Source organism: Camellia sinensis, chromosome 9, assembly GCF_055761805.1.
Source record: "Camellia sinensis isolate YWXY chromosome 9, ASM5576180v1, whole genome shotgun sequence".
Taxonomy (NCBI): domain Eukaryota; kingdom Viridiplantae; phylum Streptophyta; class Magnoliopsida; order Ericales; family Theaceae; genus Camellia; species Camellia sinensis.
The window spans coordinates 160458100-160483589 of record NC_138969.1 but is presented as its reverse complement, the minus strand read 5'-3'; the positions used below and the strand labels follow the sequence as shown (position 1 = coordinate 160483589).

At 30.5% G+C, this 25490-nt stretch overlaps 1 protein-coding gene across 2 annotated transcripts; it reads right to left on the bottom strand.

The window, feature by feature from the left end:
- Positions 1–13606: 13606 nt before the first annotated feature.
- LOC114303862 (LisH and RanBPM domains containing protein) lies at positions 13607–23994 on the bottom strand. Of its 2 annotated transcripts, none has more exons than XM_028249011.2 (6): positions 23671–23994; positions 21401–21560; positions 21179–21285; positions 18550–18681; positions 18178–18334; positions 13607–14020 (listed from the first exon to the last, which is right to left on the bottom strand). In XM_028249011.2, exons 1-6 carry the CDS (start codon positions 23719–23721, stop codon positions 13899–13901), a joined length of 729 nt encoding a protein of 242 aa, XP_028104812.1. In that variant the 5' UTR covers positions 23722–23994; the 3' UTR covers positions 13607–13898. The 2 variants fall into 2 exon arrangements, with proteins under 2 accessions (XP_028104812.1, XP_082743999.1); XM_082887873.1 differs by having other exon boundaries at positions 21179–21282; positions 23671–23985.
- Positions 23995–25490: the final 1496 nt, after the last annotated feature.

Sequence of the window (25490 nt, the reverse complement as noted above, 5' to 3'; positions counted from 1 at the left end):
TACAGTCCCCACATTCATGTGAGACATTTAATTATTTATCTAATTGAAAATTTGATATCCCTAATATTATCTTAAAAATAAAACATATTTTATTGAAAAAAATAGTAATTCAGTACGTCTGCGTCTCCCAACACTAAGGTGTATTAGAAAGTTGATAAAAAATTAATTTTTTTAATTTATTGTCTTTTTGTAGATAAGTTATGTGAGAGGTGATGCGACCAAAAATGGATAAAAATTAAAAGTTGACTTTTTACCAACTTTTCAAAAGACACCTGTGGTGTTTTAAGAAATTGATAAAAAAAATTGATTTTTTACTTTTTTTTTTTACTTTTTGATGACTTTTTTAAGCTAAAAAAACAAGTTTTTTTTTGCAAAAAAATTAACTTTTTACCAAATTTTCAAATTACCCGTAAGGAATTTAACTTCTTTTAATAGTAAAATTATTATACTTACAAAATATTATTTTTTTTAAATTATTATTTAATAGTATAATAATTGTACTTTAAAAATATTAACGTTAATAAATTTTCAAAAAAAAATATTATATTATTTTAATCCTTAATTTTTGAAAATGAATTTTATATTTTAGAAAAATAAAAATAAAAATAAAAATAAAAATAAAAATAAAAATAAAAATATTTTGAGAAAGAGGGAGTATAATTTTTTTTTAAAAAAAGGCAAGGTTTCTCTTCAGTTTACTTTTTGGATTGGACGGTATTATTGGCCAGTGAAACCCATCACGGGTCCCATTTTGATGATTTGAACTATTCAATGTCAATAAACCCCACAGGATCAGATAATTCGAGCTAGAAACAACATCTGCTAAACGACGAGCAAACACTCGAACGTGAGAGCACCTTATTGAGTACTTCATTTCTGAAAAAAAAAATATTGATCGGATATTGATAGGTACTTTATCATAATACATTTTTGTCAATGATCTATTTTTAAAATCATATTTATTATTAACAAAAATATAATTTGGTTGAGAGATTATCGATATTCGATCAACGTGATTTTTTTGCATGGATGAAGTACTTTAGGAACTCTACATATTGAACGATTCAGATTTTTGAAATAAGACTCGTAGTAAGCCCTGCAAGCCCAACAGCAAAGTGCACGGAAAGCTTTGCCCTTAAAAAAATACACATTAATAGAAAAATTTATAAATATTACGGTAAGTTACAAATATACTACCTAAAGTTTATTTTAAATACAATTACCTCCAATAATTTTAAAAATTAATCTCACCCTTTCAAGTTTTTAATTTCATAATAAATAGTCTTTTTTTTATATATTATAAATCATCAAATTAATTAATAATTTCTAATATAAAAAAATTATTTTTAATTAATAATTTGACTATTTTTATTATTGTTAAATACAAAATTCTAAAAAAGAAATATTTGTAATTTTCTAAATCATAGAAAACAATTCACCAAACAGTTCACCATGTTTGTTTCTAGTTTTTTTAAAACACTTTTAGAAAATTCTAATTTTTTGTTTTCTATATTTTTTTATTTTTACTGAATATTTTTTAATATTTTAAGCAATTTTTAAAATTTTTAAACACACTTAACATAAATGCACTTAAAATTATAATTTTAGTGAAATAAAATCTTTAAAAGATTCACTAATTACCAAAAATACAAAAAATATGAAAATTCAGTATATTTTTCATATTTTTGTGTATTTATTAATTTTTAAAATATTTTACTTTTTATATACATCTAAGTAAGATGAATCTAAACAAGTAAAAAAAAATGTTTAAAATTTTAAAAATATTTACTAAAAACAAAAAAAAATCAAAATAAAAAAATTCAATTTTCAGAAAATTAAATTCAGAAAATTGAAATCAAACAGACTGATTTGTATTTTAAAAAAAATCTCAAAAAATATATTTATAATTTGTCTTAAATTTTTTTTTTTTATGTATTTATAAATATTTTGTAGAAAATTCACTGGGCTCTTATTCTCCTTATATTATTAGCAGTACAGGGCAAGAGCGAGAAGGACTAGTAGCCATGTAGTTGATAAGATGGATTTTTTTAGTCTGGTGGGAATATGTTGTCTCGGATTTAAATAAATGTATTTTTTAATTTTTTATGAAATATAAATTGAGTTTAAGTAATGTGATAGAGAGATGATGTGATTTAAATAAGATAGTGACTTTTTGACTTTTTAACTTTTTAAGTTATGACAAATAAGACATTTTTATGAAATATGAGTTGAATATGGGTTGAATTTAAAGTGATGAGATAGAGTAGAGAAGTGATGTGATTTAAATAAAATAATGTAACTTAAATAGGATAGCGACTTTTTGACTTTTTAATTTTTTTAAATTATAACAAATAAAACCTAAATGTTAGAAGCGTGAGTTTGAATTTTTATCTGTTTATAAATTCATGACGTACAATTATATGATTTAGTGGTCTTATTATATCGCCATCTAAAAACAACTTATGAAAACTCGACTCCTTGTGATCTAGTTTCATAGATTTGTTTTTTTGGGTGAATGGACTCATTTAGAAATAGACTATTTTAGTAATTTTTTAAATTTTATAAAAAAAAAAATATGAAAAAAATAATGTGATAGTTTAAAATATTATTATTATTATTATTATTATTATTATTATTATTTTGACTAAAATACGTTAATTCTCAAACGATGTCACCTAACGCAGTTAAGCCTGTTTTTAAAAGACCTAGTGCACACTCAGGCTCCGTTTGTTTTGGAGTGTAATGGATGGGAGATGATTAGTATGGAGGTGGAGTCATTTAATGTTATGTTTATTTATAGAGTTAGAAAAGGGATTAAGAAAAAAGAGGAAATTAAGATGGAAGTTGGAAGGGAGATTGGGATGGAGGAGGTGGAGGTGATATTAGAAAAATAATAAAGAGATTAGAAATTTTTTTATTTTTTACATATTAGGAATTTTTTTAAACATTAATGTTTAATTTTTTATATATATATTTTTATTTTATTATTTTATATAAAAACAATTTAACAATTTTTACACTAATAACTATCATTAAAACAAATATAATTTTACTTAATCTCCTCACTATCCATCCCCTTATTATAAATTCCTTCTACCCCACCTCGGAAAACAAACTGGGCTCACTGTGAAAAAGCAACGCAGCTTCTTTGAAACTCCCAAAAGATCTTACTTTGCCCTTTGCTTTTTTCTGTTTTTTACTTTCGGCTTTCCTTCCTCTATCCCATTCATTCCCAAAATTGGTTCAATCTAGATCAAATAGTATGCAAATTTTGTTTAATTTTTTATAAGGGTAAATTACAATAATTTTTTTAATTATGATTTATTTTCACTTTATTTCTTAAACATTAAAAAATAATAGTTAATCATCTCAAATTATTATCTTATTATACTTAATTTCTTTCATTAGGATTTTATCCTGAGATTTAAGAAGAATCAAGTTATGTGTAAAAGACATGGTATACTCGGTTTTTTAGGAGAATAACATCTGTTGTTAATTTTTTAGAATAATAATAGTCTTATCTAGTGATCTTATTTGCACTTGTCTCCTTAGTGGCACAGTGCAAATGGAATCACCAAATAAGGGCATTATGGTCCTAAGAAATTAATAAATGTGTCATATGTCTTACATATAATTTGATTTTGTATAAAATTCTAACAGAATGAGTTAACTATAACAAGATAATATTTTATGATAGCTAACTATGGAGTTTTGGAGTTCAAGAGAACAAAATACAAATGAATAGTAATTTAAGGAAATTTACTGTAATTTATCCTTTTTTAATATACATTTGGTCTCAATTTTTAAAATGAGTGAATTACATTTCATAATTTGTTCCATGATTTTATAGTTATATGATGATTTAGAATTAAACCCGTTTATATATATATATATATAATGTTTTTTATTGTAAATATTCAAGTATCTTATTAGAGTATCTCTAACTCACTAGGTATATAATGTTTGTTAGTTAAAATGTCTAGTATAACTCAGTTTTTAAAATTTCAATAGACTAGGCATATGATTAGATATTTTATCTTAACTCACATTTACTAGCAAAATATAACTAGCGTTCAAAGACTAAGAAAATTTCTTTGATCCTTATGATCCTTTCCCTCCATCTTTATTGCTGACGTAACATTTCATAAAATGAGCAATATTTGAATGAAAAACTAATATAAAAAATAGGGTTAGTGAAAATATGAAAAATTAGATAGGCAAAATAAAATATGTATATTATAGAAAATTTTAAATAGGTAAAATGCCTAAAAACATTTGAGATGCTCTTAGCATTTCATATATATATATACATTTATTCATAAACTAGTTTTTAACAATCATATAAATAATTATTATATAATGAAAATGATGACATATTGTTTAATGTTTAAGCATGCTATGATCATGTTCTAAACGATGACAAAGTTTTTATAAAAATCGTGAATTCAAATTGAACCGAATGGTATTTTTATGATTCGGTTGGTTTGACTTGATTCTAAAAATTTCATAACTCAATTTAGTTCTAAATTTTATGACACTATAAGTAATAATTTGATAGTTTACTTCAAAACCAAACCAAATCATACTCATCCCTACGTTTTCCCTTTGCATTTTTCTACTATACAAAGAAAATAAAATAAAAATATCTGTTGAAGGAGTTGCATCTAATTTTATGTTTGAATTTTATAAATTTAAAAACTTTTAAACAAAAGAAAAAAAAAATTCTAACTAAAGCTAGATTTTTTTTTATTTAAAAATAATGTGATTTTTCAACAGTTAAATAATTTTTCTGGTTAACATAAAGTTCAAACCCACCTTTGTTGAGTATGCACTGGTATGGGAAGTTGGCTTGGGTGGATTGGGATTAAAATAGTTATAAAAAGACAAAATTAGTTTTTTAGGATTATGCTAAAAAATATTACATTCAAATTATAATCATTTTATTTTTTTCTCATAAAAGTTAAAAAATCTATCTCAAACGAAACTTTTTAACCCCAAACTAAATTAGTCAAAAAATCAATCTACATCCCAAATGAAGCCCATTTATTAAGAAAGATATGGGGTTAGCACCAAGCTTGTCCCCAATCTATTTCTATAATTTAAATTATTTATATTGTAAAACTTGTTCGACAGATTATTAAAAAAAATAGATATATGTGAATTTTATGATTTTGATAAATTTTTTAAAAATAATTAAAATTTGATTATAGAAATATGAATGTCCGATTAATTTTTACGGATGATATATTAAAAAAAAAAACAAAAATTCTTATATGAAAGGTTCGTATTATTAAAATAAGGACATGGCAAGCCCCCACAAGGTACGCAACAGGGCTACTACCCCTCAAATCCTATTAAAAATCACGCCTGATCTAACCAGCTCTGTTTGATTAGAATAAGGGAAAATGTTGAGATTCTATTTTTTCTTCACTATTATCATTCAAAATGTATTGAGATTGGTTTATTTTTTATTTTATTTCCTCCTATCACTCATTAATATGTGTCTGTGGAGATTGTGAGGTCAAGAAAAAAGAGAGTCTCTATCACTTTTGATAGAATAAAATTCTAGTGAAAGTGAAAGAAAATGAAGTAAAAGAATATATTTTCTTGTAAATATTTGATTAAGATAAAAATTTTGTAAAAAAAATTTAAAATTTTAGTTATATAGATAACTCACACATTCATTTTTTTTATTTTTTATTTTTCATGTTTTCTTGTATTTTTTTGTAAGAAATTAAAAATTAATTACAATACTAGTGTAGGTTGTACAAGAAAATTAGTTTTCTTTCACAAGTTCGGATTCTCGGCCGCCCTACCCGGCAGCCGTTTCCAGCAGCCCCCAAAACGACGTCGTTTTGGGGGCAAATTTTCAAAAAAAAAAAAACCGCAGAGGAAGAGAGAGAGGAAGGAGAGGAAGAGGGAGGAAGGAGGAGGGAGGAAAAGGAGGAGGAGGAAGGGAAGGGCCGGACTGGAGGGGGCCATAACCAGTGGGGGAGGAGGAGGAGGAGGAGGCGGAGGCGACGGCGGTGCAGCTGCTGCGACGAGCTGGATCGGGCGACGATCGGACGGCTGCGACGGCCGGCGGCGAAGCGATGAGCTGCGATGGCGAGCTCGCAGCCTCCTCCCTCCTCCCTCCTCCCTCTTCTCCCTCTCCCCTCCCCTCTGGTTTCGAAGAGAGAGAAAACAAGAACGAAGAAGAAGAAAAGGAAAAAAAAAAAAAAAAAAAAATCCCAAAACGACGTCGTTTTGGAGGGCTGCCGGGTAGGGCAGCCGAGGATCCGGATTCTTCTTTCACTTTCCATCCCTATCAAGCTAAACAAATTTATAAAGTTTTTTTCTTTTTCCTCCATCGCTCGTTTCTACATATTTCATTCTAAATAAACTCAACATCTAGACAAGAAGATATCAAATTAAAATTAGATTTTTTTAAAAAATGATCTGATTTTTCAAAAAAAATAAATGAAATTTAACATATCATTCAAACTATCTTACTTATCACACTAATATGTGATATTTCCATTAATGGCCATCTACTTATGATTTGACTATAGTTGTATCTAACCTCACTTTCCACAAAATATTAGCCTATTTATCATTGTAATATTTAGAAAATACGATACTCATTATGGTCGATCTAAATAAAATAAAATAAAGTAAAATAAACCTTACATTATTGAAATTGACCAGATTAAATGAGTAGTTTATCTTTTAATTTATTGTATTTTAGAAGCAAATGAAACAGTTTGGTATAATTTTTATTTATAATTCATTAAATAAAAATAAATTAAATAAATAACTAATTATTAGAAGAGTGTTTTTAATTTTTATTCTTTAATTATCAATTTTTTTTTATTTACAATAAATTAAACCGATCAGATTTTATACTTGCATATGTTTTCTATGTGTCATATCCAAAATGACTAATTTCATTTTTTTATTGCTCTCAAAAGGCCGAGGGTCCAAAGCAGGAGAGGTTATTGCTTGGTTTTGGACACTGTCACGTGATGCCTTAATAGTATTGTGGTTGGAATAAGAAATAAGATTCATGAATTTGTATTGGATGAAACATTAAGGGACACGATGAATTGTGATTACGAATCAATAATTTTTCCCATGGCACAGTGGCCTTGGCTGTGAGATGTTTTGAGAGTTTTTTCAACATCTATTTTAATGATTCAAATCTTTTATATTGTAAAATTGAGAGAATGTGTTGGGGGGGCCTTTGTGGTTTACCTTTTTTGTTTTATTTTGTTTTTTTTAGGGTCGTTATGTGTAGGGATATATCCCAAAAATTAAACATTTCGTACCAACGCATCGTATAAAATTATATGAAATCAATAACTGATCAGTCAATTTTATCACTTAACCAGTCCAACCTAATTGATTGATCAGTTAGACTGCTGGTTAAAATTTGTTAATTCCATATAATTTTGTACGATGAGTAGGGATATACCTTTTTTGTGGTTTACCTTTTTTGTTTTATTTTGTTTTTTTTAGGGTGGTTATGTGTAGGGATATACCTAAAAAATTAAACATTCCGTACCAACTCATCATATAAAATTATATGAAATCAACAACTGATCAGTCAATTTTATCACTTAACCAGTCCAACCTAATTGATTGATCAGTTAGACTGCTGGTTAAAATTTGTTAATTCCATATAATTTTGTACGATGAGTTGGTGTGGGATGTCCAATTTTTTGGTACACTCTTACACATGACTACCTTTAAAAAAAAAAAAAAAAAAACAAACAAACTAACTAACGCAGCCCAACAAATAAAATAAAAGAAAATAAAAAAAAATTGATCAGTCAATTTATCATCCAATCAGTTCAACCTAACTCACTTGCAGAGTGTCTAGTTTTTTAGCACATTCCTATACATAAACTACCCTTGCAAAAAGAAAAGAAAAGAGAAGAAGAAAAAAAAAAAAAAAAGAGATTCGAGGCAAATTCGAGGCCTCAAGCATTTTCCTATATCATAGTGCTACGAGGCCCACGTGATCTTGTCCCAAGCCCATATTATTGATCTGAACCGTTCATATTATAAGGTTTATTGAGTAGATCATGAAAAAATTTAGATTAATTGAATATCTATAATCTGAAAATAGGATCACATTTATTTTTACAAAAATAAAAGGTTAGCATAATTTTAATAATTTATTTTAAAATAGTTAGGACTTGATCATGGGATTACATATGCTCGATTAACTTAATTTTTTTATGAATAATATGTTTGACGAACCTCACAATATGAATAATTTGGGTCACCAAAATAAGTTTGGGACACATCTTCATGAGACTGCACACAACATGCACCCTTTACCCTTAGGAAGTAGCTTGCCTCCAATTCGAGATCAGACTGGACAGTGCTACTCGGCCCGTGGGGGCCTACTACGGGTCCCATTTTAATCATCCAAACCGTTCAATGTGTAGAATTCGTCAAGTACTATATGCTTGTAAGACATCACGTTGATCGGATATCGATAGCTATCTCATCGGATTAGTTTTTTGTCAATCGTTAATTTGTTCACTATCCTTTTTTTATTATTATTTATAAAACTGATTTGATCACATAGCTATCAATATCTGATTAACGTGATTTTTTACAAACATATAGTACTCGGCGAGTTCTACACATTAATCGACTCAGATTATCAAAATGGGACCCATGGTGAGCCTCCACAGGCTGAACAACACCATCCAGTCCGATCTCGGACCGGAGGCAAACTGCTCTCTTAACCTTGTATTGTAAGTGTTGTCGAATATATCAACTATGAAAAAAATCAAATTAATCAAACATCTATAATGCCATAACAGATCTAATTGTTTAAAAATATTATTAAAATAATATTAATCATATATAGTTTTTTAAGAGCAAATGTACTTTTTGTTATAGGATTACAAATATCCAACTTAAATTTTTTGTATGAATAATTTATTCAACAAATCTTATATAGTGTAAACTATTTGGGACTGGCTTCTATTTAGTTTTAAATTGGACTGGAGAGGTGTTATCCGGCCCATGAGTTCATTTTTGGGTTATGATTCGATGATTCGCACAGTTCACATTTTAAAATTCATTAAGTACATTATACTTGAAAAAAATAAGTCGATTGGATAACGGTAACCATATGTTCGGATCAGTTTTATATGAAAAAAAAAACAGATAATCAGAAAATAAACAATTTATCCCAAATTGATCAAAACAGGTGATTTTCTGTTATCCGATTGATTCGATTTTTTACAAAAACAATATAGTCGATAAATCTTAAAATGTAAACTATTAGAATTAATAAAACAACTCTAAAAAATGAGCCCAATAAGTCAAACTGAACTATCCACTCCGATTTGAGACTAAGCCTCTGTTTGGGAAGTGAGTTGGTTTTTTAGTTTTTTTTGGCTTTTTTGGCTACTTTAGCTTGGGCTAAAAAGTTTAGTTTGGGAAAGACTTTTGGCTTTTTTTGACTTTTTTTGTGAGTGAATAGTGTAATGATTATGGGTTGAATGTGATGTTTTGTTTGTTGTGGCTAAAATAACCTATTTTGTCTTTTGTGACTATTTTAGCCACAAACCAACTTGCCAAACAATATCAAGTTCAAACTATTTATACGTGGACAAACTTAATAGTTTGTTTGGTTCTTATTTTCAGCATTCACTTTTCAAAAAATTAAATTTTTTTATTTTTCGTATTTTTTTATGTTCATTGAATTTTTCTAATATTATAAGCATTTTTTTAAAAAAATTTTTAGATGCACTTAACATAAATACACTTGGCCTTGTTTGGTTTGTATTTGAGAAACATGTTTTGAGATAAAAATTACGAAAATTTGTTTGGTTTGGTTTTTTTTCAAAAAGATGTTTTGAAAAATTATTTTGGGAGAGAATTTTGAAAAAAATGATTGATTTGATGTGTATGAGAGGGAGATTTGTTTAGAAAATTTGTAAACCAAACAAGTTTTGAAAAAAAAATTTGGAAACTCATTTGTAAAGAATTTATTTGTAGACTTATGTTTTGATTACTTTTGAAAATTTATTTGTAGAGAATTTTCTCAAATTTTTTTTGAGAAACACAAACCAAACAAGACCTAATATTTGTGAAATTTTTTTTTAGAAAATTCACTAAATGCCAAAAATATAAAAAAAAAATACAATAATACGAGAATTCAATAAAATTTTCGCATTCTTGTATATTTATAACTTTTTAAAATATTTTTTTATAAATATTTTATTTTTTAGATACATCTAAGTAAGATGAATATAAAAAATAAAAAAATTACTTAAAATTTTAATAATATATACTAAAAATAAAAAATATGAAAAAAATTAATTTCCAAAAAATTAAATCCAAAAACTTGAAACCAAACACAAATGGAATCTCACAGCAGGAATCTCAATTCGACTTGTAAAAAGCGAACCACGCTCTCCACTCATACCAAGTCATTTCAGTACTCTCTCTCTCTCTCTCTCTCTCTCTCAAGTACAGAACCAATTCACTCTCATCATTCCTTTTACACCCAATTCTCATATACATATTTGGGGAGTCAGAAGTTTCCATTGGAGGAAAACACAAACTGGGATTTCAAATTGTCTCGACATTCTCACATAAAACAGAGAGAATGAAAATGGGTTTGGTTGGGGGTTGGGTATGGGTGAACAATTACAGCAAGAAGCAATGCCGGAGACTGAGGGCAGCGGTGAAGAAGGCGGTGAAGATCAACGGTGGTGGCGGAGGAAAGCAGCAATTCAAGTTCAGGTATGATCCATGGAGTTATGCTCTCAACTTTGATGATGGTTTTTCTTCCAATTTTGGTGATCAACAAAGAAATGCATTCCACAACAAGACTCAACTTGAGGATTTCCATGAAACCTTTACTTGGGTTTATGTTCTTTGGGTATAATATACTACTCTGTTTCTGTTTGGTTTACCAGAATCTATAGATTTCATTTTCTAATATATTTTTCATCATTTTGTTTAGACTGTGTTTGGTTGGAGGATTTAATGGGAAAAATAGAAAGGGTTTGTTTGGTTATAATGGAATTTGTTTGTCTTGCTTGCTCTTTGTATGAAATTTTGGTTTGAGTAGATATGATAAGTTGTCCATAGTTATATGCTAGAAGATGGTTTGGTTTTATTTCTTTTAATTTCATTCTAAGATAGCATTTGCCCAAACCCGACTGACCCGACACTGAATTCCGGGCCGGCTGGCCTGGCCTGAGTTTGCCCTTGGGTTTGGCTCTTTGATTTGAAATTCCACCCGGCCCGTGAGTTTGTCAAAAATCATGGAAAAAAATAGAGAAAAAAAAAAAAGGGAATACATCTTAGCCAGTTGGTCTAAGCCGACGGGTTGGCCTGCAAGCCCGGCCCATTGACCCTAACGATGGTCCATCTGTCTGACCTAACCTGCGAAGATGAATTTTTGATTTTTTTTTTTTTTGTTTTTTGCACTAGAAGAATAAAAAAATAAATAAATTCAAACAAAATATCACATCAAACCTCATAATCATTTCACTTTTTCTCTCACAAATATTGCATCCAACCATAAATTTTTTTTAATTATCTTCCTAAACACAAATTTTTTTTTTCTCTAATAATATCCTACAACTAAAGAAACCTACAAAAAAAAAAAAAAAAAAAAACTCATTTTCCAAACACCCACTTAATATATTTATAATTCCTTTTTATTAAGTAATAATCTCACCCCTATTTCTCTTCCAATATCCTACTTGGAAAATGCTCCGTAGCTCGAGAAAGTGAGGCTCGAATGGCGCGAATGGTACGGAAAATATTATCTTACCGGTAAGAGAATTAAAAAACATCCTAAAACGACGTCGTTTTGAGATTTCGAGTCACTCGAGCCACGAAAAATTCAAGCTACGAATCGGAACCGTAGCCTACTTATTCCAATTTTTCACATTAGTTTACTTTTCATGTTATTTATGTGATTTTGTTTTATATATATGGCAAATTCTGTAAGGCCCATTTGTTTTTAGATATAGAATAGAGGGAATTTATAGTGAAAGGATTAAGTAAAATTGTGCTTGTTTTGATGATAGTTGTTAGTGTAGGAATTGTTAAATTATTTTTATATAAAATAAATATAAAATAATAAAATAAATACAAAAATATAAAAATATTAAACATTAATGTTTTTAAAAAAATGCCGAACATGTAAAAAAAATTTAAAAAATAAATAAAAAATTTCAAAAAAAAATAAAACAAATAAAATAATGATTTTTACTTAACAAAAAATATAAAAAATTAAACATTAATGTTAAAAAAAAAATACCCAACATGTAAAAAATAAAATAAAAAATAAATAAAAAAAAAATTCTAATCCGGCGGACTATTTTTCTAATACGAAGTCTAGAGGTCCATCCGAATTCTCTTGGGGAGGCCCATCCGAGTCTGACGCTCAACTATCAATTCCCTCTCCATCTCTCAAAACAAACATAATGTTAGTGGGTCCCACCTCACTACCAATCCCAATTCCCCTTGTACCTCTCCAAACAAACGGGGCCTAACTGTAATACACACTTCAAAATGGATGGTGTAAGTTATGATTTTTGTGATTTTTTATTATGATCTATTGTAGTGTTAATTATGACTTAATTATTATTATTAATTATAACCTATTATGATTATTATTTTAATTATGATAAAAAAATCTTGTGTGATGTTTAGTTGTTACTTATTATATATATATATGTATATATATTTTAATTATGACATCCGTGATAACAGCAGAATCCAACAGCACAGTCCAGTCTTCTCTTCCAATTGGAGAATCTAGCCACCACATCCATTTTATTCAATGCAAGAAAAAAATCAACTTGAACAAATGCTTAATTGTATAAATTAAAATGCTAAGAATGTAAAATTGGAAAGGTGAAGAGAGTGCTATTCACAATTATGCGCACAATAGCAAGGTTACTTAACAGATAATGGCTATGTTGGGTGTAATTTCTAGTTAGTTGAAAACAAATAATTAGCAAATAAAGGTGAAAAATACCACTTTAATTAATTTCTGCCACTCAATTTCTCAATAATTAATGAGTCCTTTAAATGAAGAATTCTTAAATTATTGAGAAATATCACTTTAATCTTTTAAAATATAAAAACGTATAAATAAATTTCCTAAACTATTAAGAAACATCACTTTGTTTTTTAAATTATAAAAGCATACAAATAGATCCTTTAAACTATAAATGGACCTCTTAAACTATAAAAATATATAAATTACTTCTTAACGGAAGAAGTCAAAGTGAAACATACCAATAGTTTAGAAGATCTATTTGTACACTTTATAATTTAAGGACACTTTTATAATTTAAGGGGCAAAACAATACTCGTAATAGTTTAGGAGTTCAATTTGTATATTTTTATAATTTAAAAGGTTAAAGTAATACTTTTTAATAATTTAAGAAGTGTCCATATAAATAATCCATAACCAATTTTTTAACTTTTTAAAATTATTTTTACTTCACAAACTACACCAAACACTTCGATGCAGACTTTGAAAATAATTGTTTTAAAAAAAAACTACCATCAGCGTTTATAAATTGCACCAAACAAGCCAATTTTCAGAGCACTGACAACAGTAGCATAATGAGTAATATCTTGTTGAATAAAATAAAATGTTAATGTAAACATTTGAATTGAAAAGTGAAGAGCATTGATAATCATCTGTACAAGGTCACTGAACAGCTTTTAAGAGAAAATACAATACCACAATCTTAATCAAAACATTCATGAATAAATACCTACCTACACTACAGTCCTTTTGAAATAAGAGTACATGATTACCTCCCTCAATTCTGTGTATCCATTCTATTCAAATCAGGAATGGGATCGGCAATCTGAGATTGTGTTGTCAAGGCAAACCACTTTCACACCTTTCAAACAGCCGGATCTTCAAGTGTTGCAGTAGCTAAATCTTTTATGCGAGGATAAGCGGCTTTCTCATCGAGTTGGTTCTGTGCCCATAACAGCATCTTTAACAAGCTTGGAAGCTTTGGGTCTGTTGTTCAATTCATATATACACACTTTGAGAATCTTTGAATATTACAATGCAATAATAAAAAAATAAACAAGAATTATTAAGACGGTTAAACAGAGCATTTCATAGATAAGCAAAACAAAGTATACTGATGCAAATAATTTGGTCATTGTATTAAAAGTGAGGCATTCTTTTGCACAATTACACTCTGGTCAAAATAGACGGCAAATTTATTAAACATTGTATAACTGCAATGTCATTGAAAGGTGGAAGAGCAAGAAACATCGCTGGCAGCAAGAACAATTTCTAATGCCAACTCCGGTTATGAGAATTCTACTGAAAAAATAAACACAGTCCCAAGTATTTTCTTGAAAGTATCTATCCTCCATTACACCACTTGAAGAACATTGTTTTACAATTTCGGTTATTGTACGGTCATCAGAGTAAATGTACCAAATCAAATGTGGACACATGGGAGTTCCAAATTATAGTTACTCGGAAATTTTGTTTGGGAGGAGAAACCCGCTTCCAACGGAGACAAAACTCATGAAATTTTAAGGAAAACTCTCAGAAAATCATTCCTGAGACGTTTTTGAAACACTAGCATAATATGAAGAAATGTCTATATCACAGAACGTCTCCCATTTTCCATAATAATTTGGGCCATGTTTCTGTTTCCTGCTTCCACTTGCCATATTGGCAATGTTCCAACTATCAAACTAATACAGAGTAACATTCATCATTTGATAATGAAGCAAACTAAAGTAAGAAACATTCATTTGCAAGATCAATATATTAAGTTGTTTATTGCTGGACCAACACCCATGATAAGGCAACTTGAGAAATGTTACCATCAATATCTCCAAATGGTCCCTAACTCAGCACATGAAGAAACATTTAAAAGTGAAACTGAAAGCAGATAGATTCCTCTAATGTCCTGGATGGTTGGCATTGTCCTTAAATATATATATATATATATTGTTGATAATTCAAGGTATCTCTCACCCAACCCAGCCCAATTGGACCCGAGCTAAGGCATATTTGGACAGCCAAGAACTAGGCCCTAGAGGCTTTGAAGTTAATGACCGGACAAACCCCCAGTGACAAGACTCAAACTCGAGACCTTGAATCTTATTCTCAAGTATTTACCACTCGGTCAACCCCTTAGGGTTAGGCAATGACCTTAGATATAATACAAGTTTGCATTAACCAGACTCATTTTAAATTTAATTAGTTCAAAATGAAATCTTTTAACCAATACTAATCACTTGAATTTATTTCGGGTCTAGAGTCTCTTCTAGTCTGGAAAACTTCTTAAGGCCCCATTTGTTTTGGGAGATAGAGTGGAGGGGATTGATAGTGAGGGGATTGTTAGTGAGGAATTGTTAAATTATTTTTATATAAAATAATAAACCAAATAAAAAATATAAAATTAAACATTAATATTTTAAAAAAAATTCCCAATATATAAAAAATAAAAAAAATAAAAAAATTTCTAATCCCCTCACTATTTTTCTAATACCATCTCTACCTCATCCTTACCAATCCCCCTTCCTCCTCCTTACTAGTCCCAAGGGATTACTAGTCCCGTCCCTATCTCTCAAAACAAACACCCCATTCTCAATCCCCTCCTCACTATCAAACCCAATCCCCTCCCTATAACCCCAAACAAACATGGCCTAAAGTCCCAATTCTTGTGTACACAAATTTTTTTGAAAAAATAAAAAATAAAAAATAAAATATTTGAAAATATACAAGCCAAAATAGAAGAGATAAAGTTCATCTAACGCACACACATAAAAACCTCAAATATAACTCAAAGCATTATAGTAGATTAAAATATTAAATATAATGGCCAAAGTAAAAAGTTAAAGTCATCATTTAGAAAATTCATTCTAATAGGCCATGGGGCTTTAACTTTTAACTCAACCACTTAACTCTGGAAGCCTTAACTGCTTTTATATAATTTTACTAGGTTTATATATATAAGCAAAATGCTCAAGTGAAAAATCTATTGTCCATCAAAGCAATCAAAGAAGTACACTGCAAATGCATTCCCCTTGACTACTGGAATTATGAAACCACAAGTCACTGCAAATGATTATACATATACCCTAAACCCAATTGGGTGAGTTTTTGACTTTGAAGACAATCTTTCCTAGGTTTTTCAATCGGTAGAATTTGTTTTACAGTTATCTTGAGTTGCTTGTGATATAAGGCCAAGTAGTCATTTTATACCCAATCCTAATTTTCTAAAAAAAGCTACAAAACCAAGGAGCAACATAGCAGCCCTCAACATTCCCCTCTACCACCCGATATCCCTCTCGCTCTCCTAAGCAGATAATGCCAAACAAAAAACTAAAGTAAAACTAAAAAAATGATACATCCCAAAAAATTTGAAATCCCTACACCACCTCCCTTCCATTCCCACTCTCACGCGTCTTCCTCTCCTTTCCATCTATTTCAATTCCTGAAAAACAGAAACATCACCCTCTCATTATCACACATCTCTCTCGTTTCACCACATGTTTCAATCCTTCCACATCACCCATTCATTGTTTTCTGCCAGCGACTCATTCCTCTCTATGTTTCTCACCTATCTACATTCTCATAATCAGGTAATCACTCATTCCCTGTACATATTCCAAACTGCTTCCTGCTCTTCACAGTGCAATGTTAACACGATTGCTTCCTCTTTATTGTGTTTATGGGTGCTACCACAGAAGCTTATGGCTCACAAACTTTGACTATGACAATTCCAACTTACGTATCTATGTTTCTCGCTTATCGTATTCACTTTCCCTGTATATATTCCCAACTGCTAACTCTTCGTTGAGCTTGAGAATTTTGTGGAGTCTAAGTTAACAGTAGAAACAGCACAAACCTGGTAAGCAGGCAAGTCAGGGTTTTTGGCTGGCATCTTCACTTAAGCGGATTCACATTTACTGATTTGATCTTGGTTTATATATTTGTTTGATGTATGAATATTCTAAACTTCTTTGGTTTTACAGCTTTTATCAATTTGATATCAGTTTTCTATATGGGTAATATTAAACCAAAAAGAAATTTTGTACCAAATTCTCAAAGAGAATTATGTAGTCTTTTAATGGTTCTTTTATTTCAAACTAAAAAAAAAAACCCAGGACTATGAGTCACAATTGCAAAAAGGCCATTGCACGTTAACCTGGACGGATTTCCTGTATAAAATTTACGTTTCTAAATCATTTTTCTTTTCTACATATTGTTTAGTTTATGAATATTTTAGACTTCTTCTCGCTGATTCCTCAACGAACTTGGTGACTAACTGATCTATGGTAGTGTACCGGGTTTGTTTCTCAAGAAGATGATTTAGGTTGCCTTGCCTGCGATACCATCTTGGTTTTTAGTGTGATTTGGTTTGTTCATCCGTGTTCTGCATGTCTTGACATAAAGAATTCATTTGCTATTTATGTTCAAGACTCATTAATAATTTCTCACGTGGTTTGGGGGATTGCAAGCTCTTCACATAGGAGATCCGTGGCTATGTAAACAAAGTTCTTGAGTCACAAACAGCTGTGATTGAGAGAATCAAATCCTGTATATATCTTTTCTTAAATTCTACACTCACAAGCAGACAATCGTTTCATAATTTTTGACTCCCATGTAAATAAAAATTCTTGACTCACAAGCTAGTGTATATCACGAAGTCAAATCCCATGAAAATCTTTCCTTCTAAACTGCTAGACTCACAATCAGACGCTGGTTAGGAGATAATTATCATGGAAGTAAAAATTTTAACTCTGCCTTAAATTAGGGGATCAAATCCATGGCTGATCTAAAATCTAGCATGTGGTGAGTTAGAAATTTGACGGTTTGGGTTGGGTTGCAGTCTTGCAGAAAGTTTGAGATGTGTCGGCTGAGTTCAAAATAATTAAATTTACAAGTGTCTAAAGTGTTCACATGGTGTAAGTGTGCAGTATAATCACACGCAGAAGCAGCACCTTCTTAGAAAGGTAATTATTACCAGGTGGACCAAATCAAGAAACCAAAAATAAATAGAATAGATAAGGATGATTGACATGCATGCGCATGGCTATACAATTCTGATAAGAAAAAGATAAAAGATATGCAGAGATTTCATATTTCATAAATCAGAATAAGTCCTAATTCAAAAATATTGTCAATGGAAAGTTACTGACCTTTTTCATGACTCTGGCTTGTAAGGATGGCTGCGTTCACCTCGCTTGCTGTCTTTAAGCGCTGTGATATGTCCAGAAGCTCTCCAACGGGACAGTTGGTGACATCATCAAAAGCCAGTAGTGCAACAGTTTTTTCCAACTCTTCTAAAAAACTTTGCTGCATTTGATTTCAATCAAACTTAAGCACCAAAACAATGCTAAATACCAAGTTCAATACTATATTTTAGTTGCAGGAGCTTGCCACTAAGAGAATGGCAGTCTTAAAATTTGGCATCATATGCAACTTCAACCAACATGTAAAGAAACAATGAGATAAATGAAGTTCTGCCATTTGGATTGAAAAAATAGTTACAAGGAGAAATTTAGAATTACATTTTCTTCTCCCCTTGGTGCGAGCTCCTCTTGAGCAAACTCCAAAGCCTCTTCTACTTTTCCATTCCGAATCAATTCTATCAACCTTTGCTGCTGGAGATGGAAAAACAGTTGTGGATTTGTATCCAGTATCTGCATATGAAAATGCCAGACAATATAAAACCTCTAATCAAGCAAAAACCAGGAAAATGTCCCCATCCCCATTATTGCAAAGTAAATTTTGTGAGTTGTATGTAGACTGCATCACAAAAACCAAATGACACATAACTACTGATAATGCCCAAGGTTCAAATCAAATTAATTACAGCTGCTCATAACATTTTACAGTTAACAAGAAACTAGAATTATTATAGAAAACGAGAAGGAAAAAAAAAAAAAAAAAGATTCAAAGCAAACCAGTTTTTTTTTAGAAAATAAAAAAGGCAATATTAGAAAATTCCTAACAACTTTTATGGGATAATGTATCAATTTCACTGATATTAGCACAAACTATGTGAAATCTCAGTACAGAACTCTTATTTCAGGTAAGAGTACCATGCAGTACATATGATGAGCCAGAGTTTCTTCCTAATCAACTTCAAAAAATCAAAGTCAACATTTTAGGCACCCCAAAATACTCCTTTTATTTTCATTGTGTTTCCACAACTATGTCTGGTAAATATTATCTAACTAAAACTCATTTTTAGACAAAAAGAACCCCATTAAAGTGGACCAGAGGATTTCTCAAAAACAAGAAAGAAGCAAACAGAGTTTCAGAAACTAAATGTTTTTCTCATGAGCTGGCATTGGTGGCAAGTATCAGATATTAGATCACAAAAACCTATGATTGAAGACAAAGTACCATCTTTATATGCAGCAACTCCCGTTTCATGTAGAAAAACTTACCTAATTCATGTATAAATTCATATGGATTAAAATTTGTTGCATCACGAGTGCAGTAAAAGAGTTTTGGTGTCTGCAATTTTTATAGAAAATCACGGGCTTTGCTGCATTGGTGTTGAATGCATTTTGCAGATCAAATTCAACTTATATTGTATTTACCAGGATCTTCTCAGCCATCAGGATCAAGTTCTCATTTATATTGTTTTTACAAAATTTCTGAAAAACAAAATTTACCAAAACAATATAGTTTGCATCAATTGTGCCCAGAAAGAAAGCATCCTGTGACCCTTAGCTACTTTAAATGGGTACGGAATTGATTGAAAACAATTTTGGATATTGTTTCTAAATTTTCTTTTCTTCACATTTTGCATCAATTCTCAATGTGTTTTCTTAAAGGAGAAAATCATCAATCTTTACTTTGGAAGTTAGTGATTATTTGAAGATAGATGATCGTCAAGTTTTTTGGAACATTGCTTTTCCCTGAGAGATGAATGATTGGGAACGGGGGAACTTGTTGGATCTTCTTAGGCATCTCCATGCCATCTCCCACATTGGGGAGGAGAGGATGTATTGATGTGGATGAGATTCAAAATCTAGCAGGTTTAAGGTGAAGTCCTTTCAACAGGCTTTCGTCGAATAGAGAGGGCTATCCTTTCCTTGGCAAGGGGTCTAGAAATCTAAAGCTCCTTCTAAGGTCACATTTGTTGTATGGACAGCAATGCGTGAAGGGACCCTTAGTATTAAAGTAAATTCATGTGAGTTGATTTGATGTTGTACGCGTAAACAGGAAGGAGAGTCAACCAACCATCTCCTTATTCATTGTGTGGTGACCAAATATTTGTAGTTTGTGTTTCTGTGTATGTTTAGACAAAAGTGAATTTTCATTCCTGGAAGGTTGAAGGATCTTATTTGTGTAAAGGAAAGCTAGGGTGGAAAAGAGAAGAAAGAAAACTTAAGTGTTTTTGCACCTTTGGCTTTGATCATTCGAAGAAAACACAATAGAAGGATATTTGATTAGGGTGGAAGAACACATTTTAAAGTTAAAAAGTAAGTTATCATCCTCTCTCTATAGTTAATCCTTATGTAGTATTGATTCTTTCTTTAAACCGATTTTTTATCCTGGTAGTCTTCGGATAAGTGACATGTATAGATGATATATGTCATATCTGTCAGTATCTTTTTTATATACGGGCAGTATCGACAGCACCTACTTGATGCCTCATTTATAAAAAAAGTGCTAAACCCCTAACTCTCAAAGATGTTGAAATGTATGAAGATGACCATATAAATATAGGTTACCATGTATGTATTCAACGTTTTAGTTCTTTTACAATTCCCTTATATAATTTCATTTTTGAAAGTTCTGTGACATCCATAATGTCATTGTGGGAACTATAACACAAACTAACATCATGAAGTAGCTCAATAACTTGAAATTGAAATCATAGTTTGTTACAATGCTACCCCAATTTACCGAATAAATAACTGCTCCAGGAAAGGGTAGAAATAACCTTAGCATTGCTCAACAATTATTGTGTCTAATACATTACAAAATGTCATAAAGAACAACCAAACATTGGCTTCTGCACAATTGAACAGAATATCCTACAATATCTATGTATGGGTTATGAAACAATAATTACATTCAACCAATGGGTAGGCCAACTATCCACAATTAACAATTTATAGTTGCAAAGCATGCATTTCCTTCAAAGATCATAACAGAGTAATAGATGGATTATTCTACCTCGGGGTTTAAATCATTAACTTTTTCAATTGCATCCTCAACATTCCCACATTGTACTGCCTTCTTAACTGCCATACGATCTGTTATTGTTGCAAGATCTATGTCTGCTGTTTATCTATAAGGAGTCACACATACTCAAATATTTGCAAATGAATTAAACCATCAAGTATTAACACCAGACAAACAAAAAGTGGGAAGCTGTAAGGAGAGGGTAAAGGATACGTTCAGTTCCAGATTCCATTCTGAATTTTTCAGCAGCATCAACATAACCCTCAGTGACAAGAAAGTTCATCACCAATTTATTCATATCTTCTTTCCTAAGCTGTACATCATTGAGCTTTTTCTCCCACTCCTCCTTTGTAATCACTTTCTTTGAAGTAGCCTGTCAATAAAGAAAACTTAGACATAGTCAAAATTGCATATAAAAAATTACCAAGAATATGTCTTCCACAACCACTCTTGCATAATGATGTTGTATACAATTTGTTTATTGTGAATGTGGCCATTACCATGAAAAGAAAAAGTAATACAATTCAAGAAATTCAACTATGCTATCAGCTATGGCAATGAGCTAAGACAAAAATCAAGAAGTTCAAGTATCCAGTTGAAGAAATTCAAGAAAATATAAAATCCGACATAAATAGTCACGCCTATAGCCCATTTTATTAATAGCCCTATCATTTTGAGACTTTTGACAGTGAACTTTTCCCTTTCCCCTAAAATGGCTTTCTTTTCTCATAGTCAGGGAACTTAATAGTGTGCTATACATAGTTGTCAAATCGAGATTCGAATAGTGAAAATGGACTTGTACCAAATCGCAAATCGAATCAAATCGTGAATCGTAAAGATTCAATCACTTTTTTAAATTACATAGAAAAATATATCTACACGTTTAGATATTAAATATATCTAATAAATATGAAGTATTTACACTTAAATCAATGAAAATGTTATTTTGAATGATGATCACATGATCTGGTAAAAAGTTAAATCAATGAAAATGTTATTTTGAATGATAATCACGTTATCTAGGTAAAAAGTTAACACAAGTTCCCATGTTCACCACTTTTCCTTTTCCCTTTTAGACACTATTTCTTATCAACCATCCTTAATAAAGAAAGCAAACAAAGACAGATTTTCAATTTTCAAGCAATAATAACTCAACAATAATGTTTCTAACCTTTTACAAGGTTAAGAACCAAAAATCTTGAAACTTAATCAAAAATCTCATTTGATGCCTTAAAATAATTCCTTTTGTAAATGCAAGCACTTGGATAAATTTGAATATTTGAGAGTAAATTGGGAGGGAGAAAGTAAAAATATAGCATATAGTAATCCTAGAGACCTTAAAAAGGTTGTGTGAACCATTTTCCAACAATAGAAAGCCACACATCGATTTTAGCGAATCGATTCACGATTCACCAATTTGGTTCAACGATTCACCAATTCACCTACGATTCATAGTTATTTGCGATTCATGAAACCTGTTCATATCGATTACCCGCTTAATTGAATCGAATCATACAATTCTAATAACAAAGGTGCTATCAAAAACACAAGTTCAGACAGAAAAGCCCATTGTGTTCTAACATAGTTGCTAAAATACATACCCAATTGGCAGTATATGCCACATTTCTGATTTTTTTTTTTATATTTATTATTACAACATGTCTGCACACAAATACACATTATAGGTGTTGCACACTGTGTAAAATTTAAAATTAAAAAAACAAAAACTGTGACAATTATTTGAAGCAATTTAGATCTAAGAGAATTGAAGCAGTTTAGATCTCATGACAGTTATCATGTTTTGGCTATCTTGGAAAAACCACAAAGCATGACAAATCTATAGGCTTTATTTATATAATAGTATAGATACGTATAGGAATAGATGTTATGCAATAGAAGGGTGGCATACACTGCAATGTGCACCTTATTACAGCCTACCCAATTTTCTAGTACCTGATTATCTATAAACAACCATCCATTATTCCCACTAAACAAACTACCATCAACTACTCCTACCTACTAACCACCACTTCCTTCCTCTATTTGATTAGCCCACTATTTCAGAATCCCTCAAAAATTGGCATGTTATGAAAAATTCCACTTTATCCCTACTTGACACATTGATATGAAGCCAAATGTTAACAACCACCTAGTTTTTGGGAAAATTTTAACTACCCACTATTCAAAATCCCTCAAAAATTGGTATTTTATGAAAATTTCCACTTTATCACTACTTGACACAATAATATGAAGCTAAATGTTTAACTAGCAATTAGTTTTTGGGCAAAATTTACAACCTGAAAGGCTAATAAGCATAATTCATGAAACCCTAGAATCTAACATAAATGATTGGAGATGAACAAACATCTATACCTATCATCAGATCCGTACAATCAAGCAAGTTAATTTAGTGAAATTAATCGATAAATAGTTGAGAAATTACGAACTGGAAATGAAGATGAAAAGGAGGTGATTAGGGTTACCATTGCTTCAATCTCAGCGAGTTGACGAATGACAATCCAGAACAATGACATCAGTACACCAATTTCAAACCCATCCAACTTGTCTCCCACAAACTGCGTTGTTGAAACTTGAAAACAAATCTGATTCGAAACCCTGAAATTGAGCTCAAGAGTGCGTATATATACACATGTATATGTGTATGTAGATGTATTTTGCGTATAAAATAGGTATATAGGTGTTCTTGTGAATATACGCCAGTGTGTGTATATATATAAATATATATGACTACTAACACGCGAAGAATGGAGGAAGCAAAAGAGAGGGAAGGCTCTGTTTACACACCGCATAACATTTATTTTTTATTACAATATTAATATAAAATAATCACACATCATTTATTTTTTATTACAATATTGACTTAATATAAAATAATCATAAAAGACAATGAATTTTGGGCTATAATACATATCTTACGCAAAATTACTATAAAGAATACTAATAAATATAGTACACACTTTTTTTTCTTTCTAAAACCTTATTTACGTATCTTTTTTTTTTCTTTATAAAATCTTATTTACGTATCTTTTTTCTCAAGAACCTAAAAATCATGAAACAAAAATAAAAAGTTCTTAAACAAACAATAAAAAATATACGTATTATTGAATATTTTGATTAGATTGAATGATGGATGCATCTACAATATTGGTTTGGAACAATGGAGCAAGGAAAATGTTAGTTTTTCATTTTTTTTTTCGTTTTCATGTACTTGCTGAGTGGTAAACCGTTTGTATTCGTTCGAATACCCAAATTTGAACAATGTACTCATATTCGACTATCTATAACCGAACAAGTTCTAATTGTTCGATTTTCTAGTGTCGAACATAATCCATATGTTCGGTTAATAAGTTCCGAACTTATAGCATTTGTTTGGATTTTAACAGTCGAACTTTTGAATTTAGTTCGACTTTGTAGTTCCGAACACTTATGACATTTTTTTTTTTTTTTGGTTTTTCCAGAACTGTTTATCCATGGAATGCAATATTGTTGGATCTGAGTGTCTTGTTGACTACACAAGTCAATTTATTACTAAAGACGTAGTCTCATGTCAAAAATTAGTATTTTTTCTTTTTTCTTTTTCGCATGTTTAATGACTTTGGTGAATTTGACTCGTAGGTTTTCAAGAGCAAAGAAGAATTGCTCAGTTGGGTACGAGACATTGGAAGGAAAAATGATTTTGTGATTGTCATCAAGACATTGGACTATGGTGGTGGTCATAGGACACACAAGATATATCTTGCCTGTGAGAGAAGTGGTCAATACAGAGCTCGTAAGAAATTAAAAGAGATAATTCAAATAAAAAAATAGTGAAGTTAATGGGTACAAAAAAAAGCGGGTGTCCCTTTGAGTTGAGGGCTCGTAAGTTGATGGCAGATGATGATTGGATGCTAGATGTAGCATGTGGAATACATAACCATGCTCCTGCTAAACATTTTGAAGGACATTCATTTGTAGGGAGATTGTCTAAGAAGGAAACATCATTATTAGTGGATATGTCCAAAAATATGGTCAGACCAAAAGAGATTTTGGTTATCTTGAAACAAAATGATGCTTTGAATGTAACCACTATGAAAACCATTTACAATGTATGTCATAGGAATAATGTTATTAAGAAAGCTGGGAGATCACAAATGCAACAATTGTTGGGTGAATTAGAAAAACATAATTACATTGAGCGGCATAGGTGCGACAACAACACGATGACTATCACAGACTTGTTTTGGGCATATCCTGTCAGTTTAGATTTGCTCCATTCATTTGCAAAGGTGTTGATCATGGACTG

What these genes read in the sequence shown, in the direction of transcription:
- LOC114303862 (XM_028249011.2), bottom strand. Translation starts at nt 23,721, where the DNA reads ATGTCATTGTTCTGGATTGTCATTCGTCAACTCGCTGAGATTGAAGCA. An exon ending in TCGCTGAGATTGAAGCAATG is followed by an intron (nt 21,561 to 23,670) that starts GTAACCCTAATC and finishes CTTTATTGACAG; the next exon opens with GCTACTTCAAAGAAAGTGAT. An exon ending in CACCAAGGGGAGAAGAAAAT is followed by an intron (nt 18,335 to 18,549) that starts GTAATTCTAAAT and finishes AATCAAATGCAG; the next exon opens with CAAAGTTTTTTAGAAGAGTT.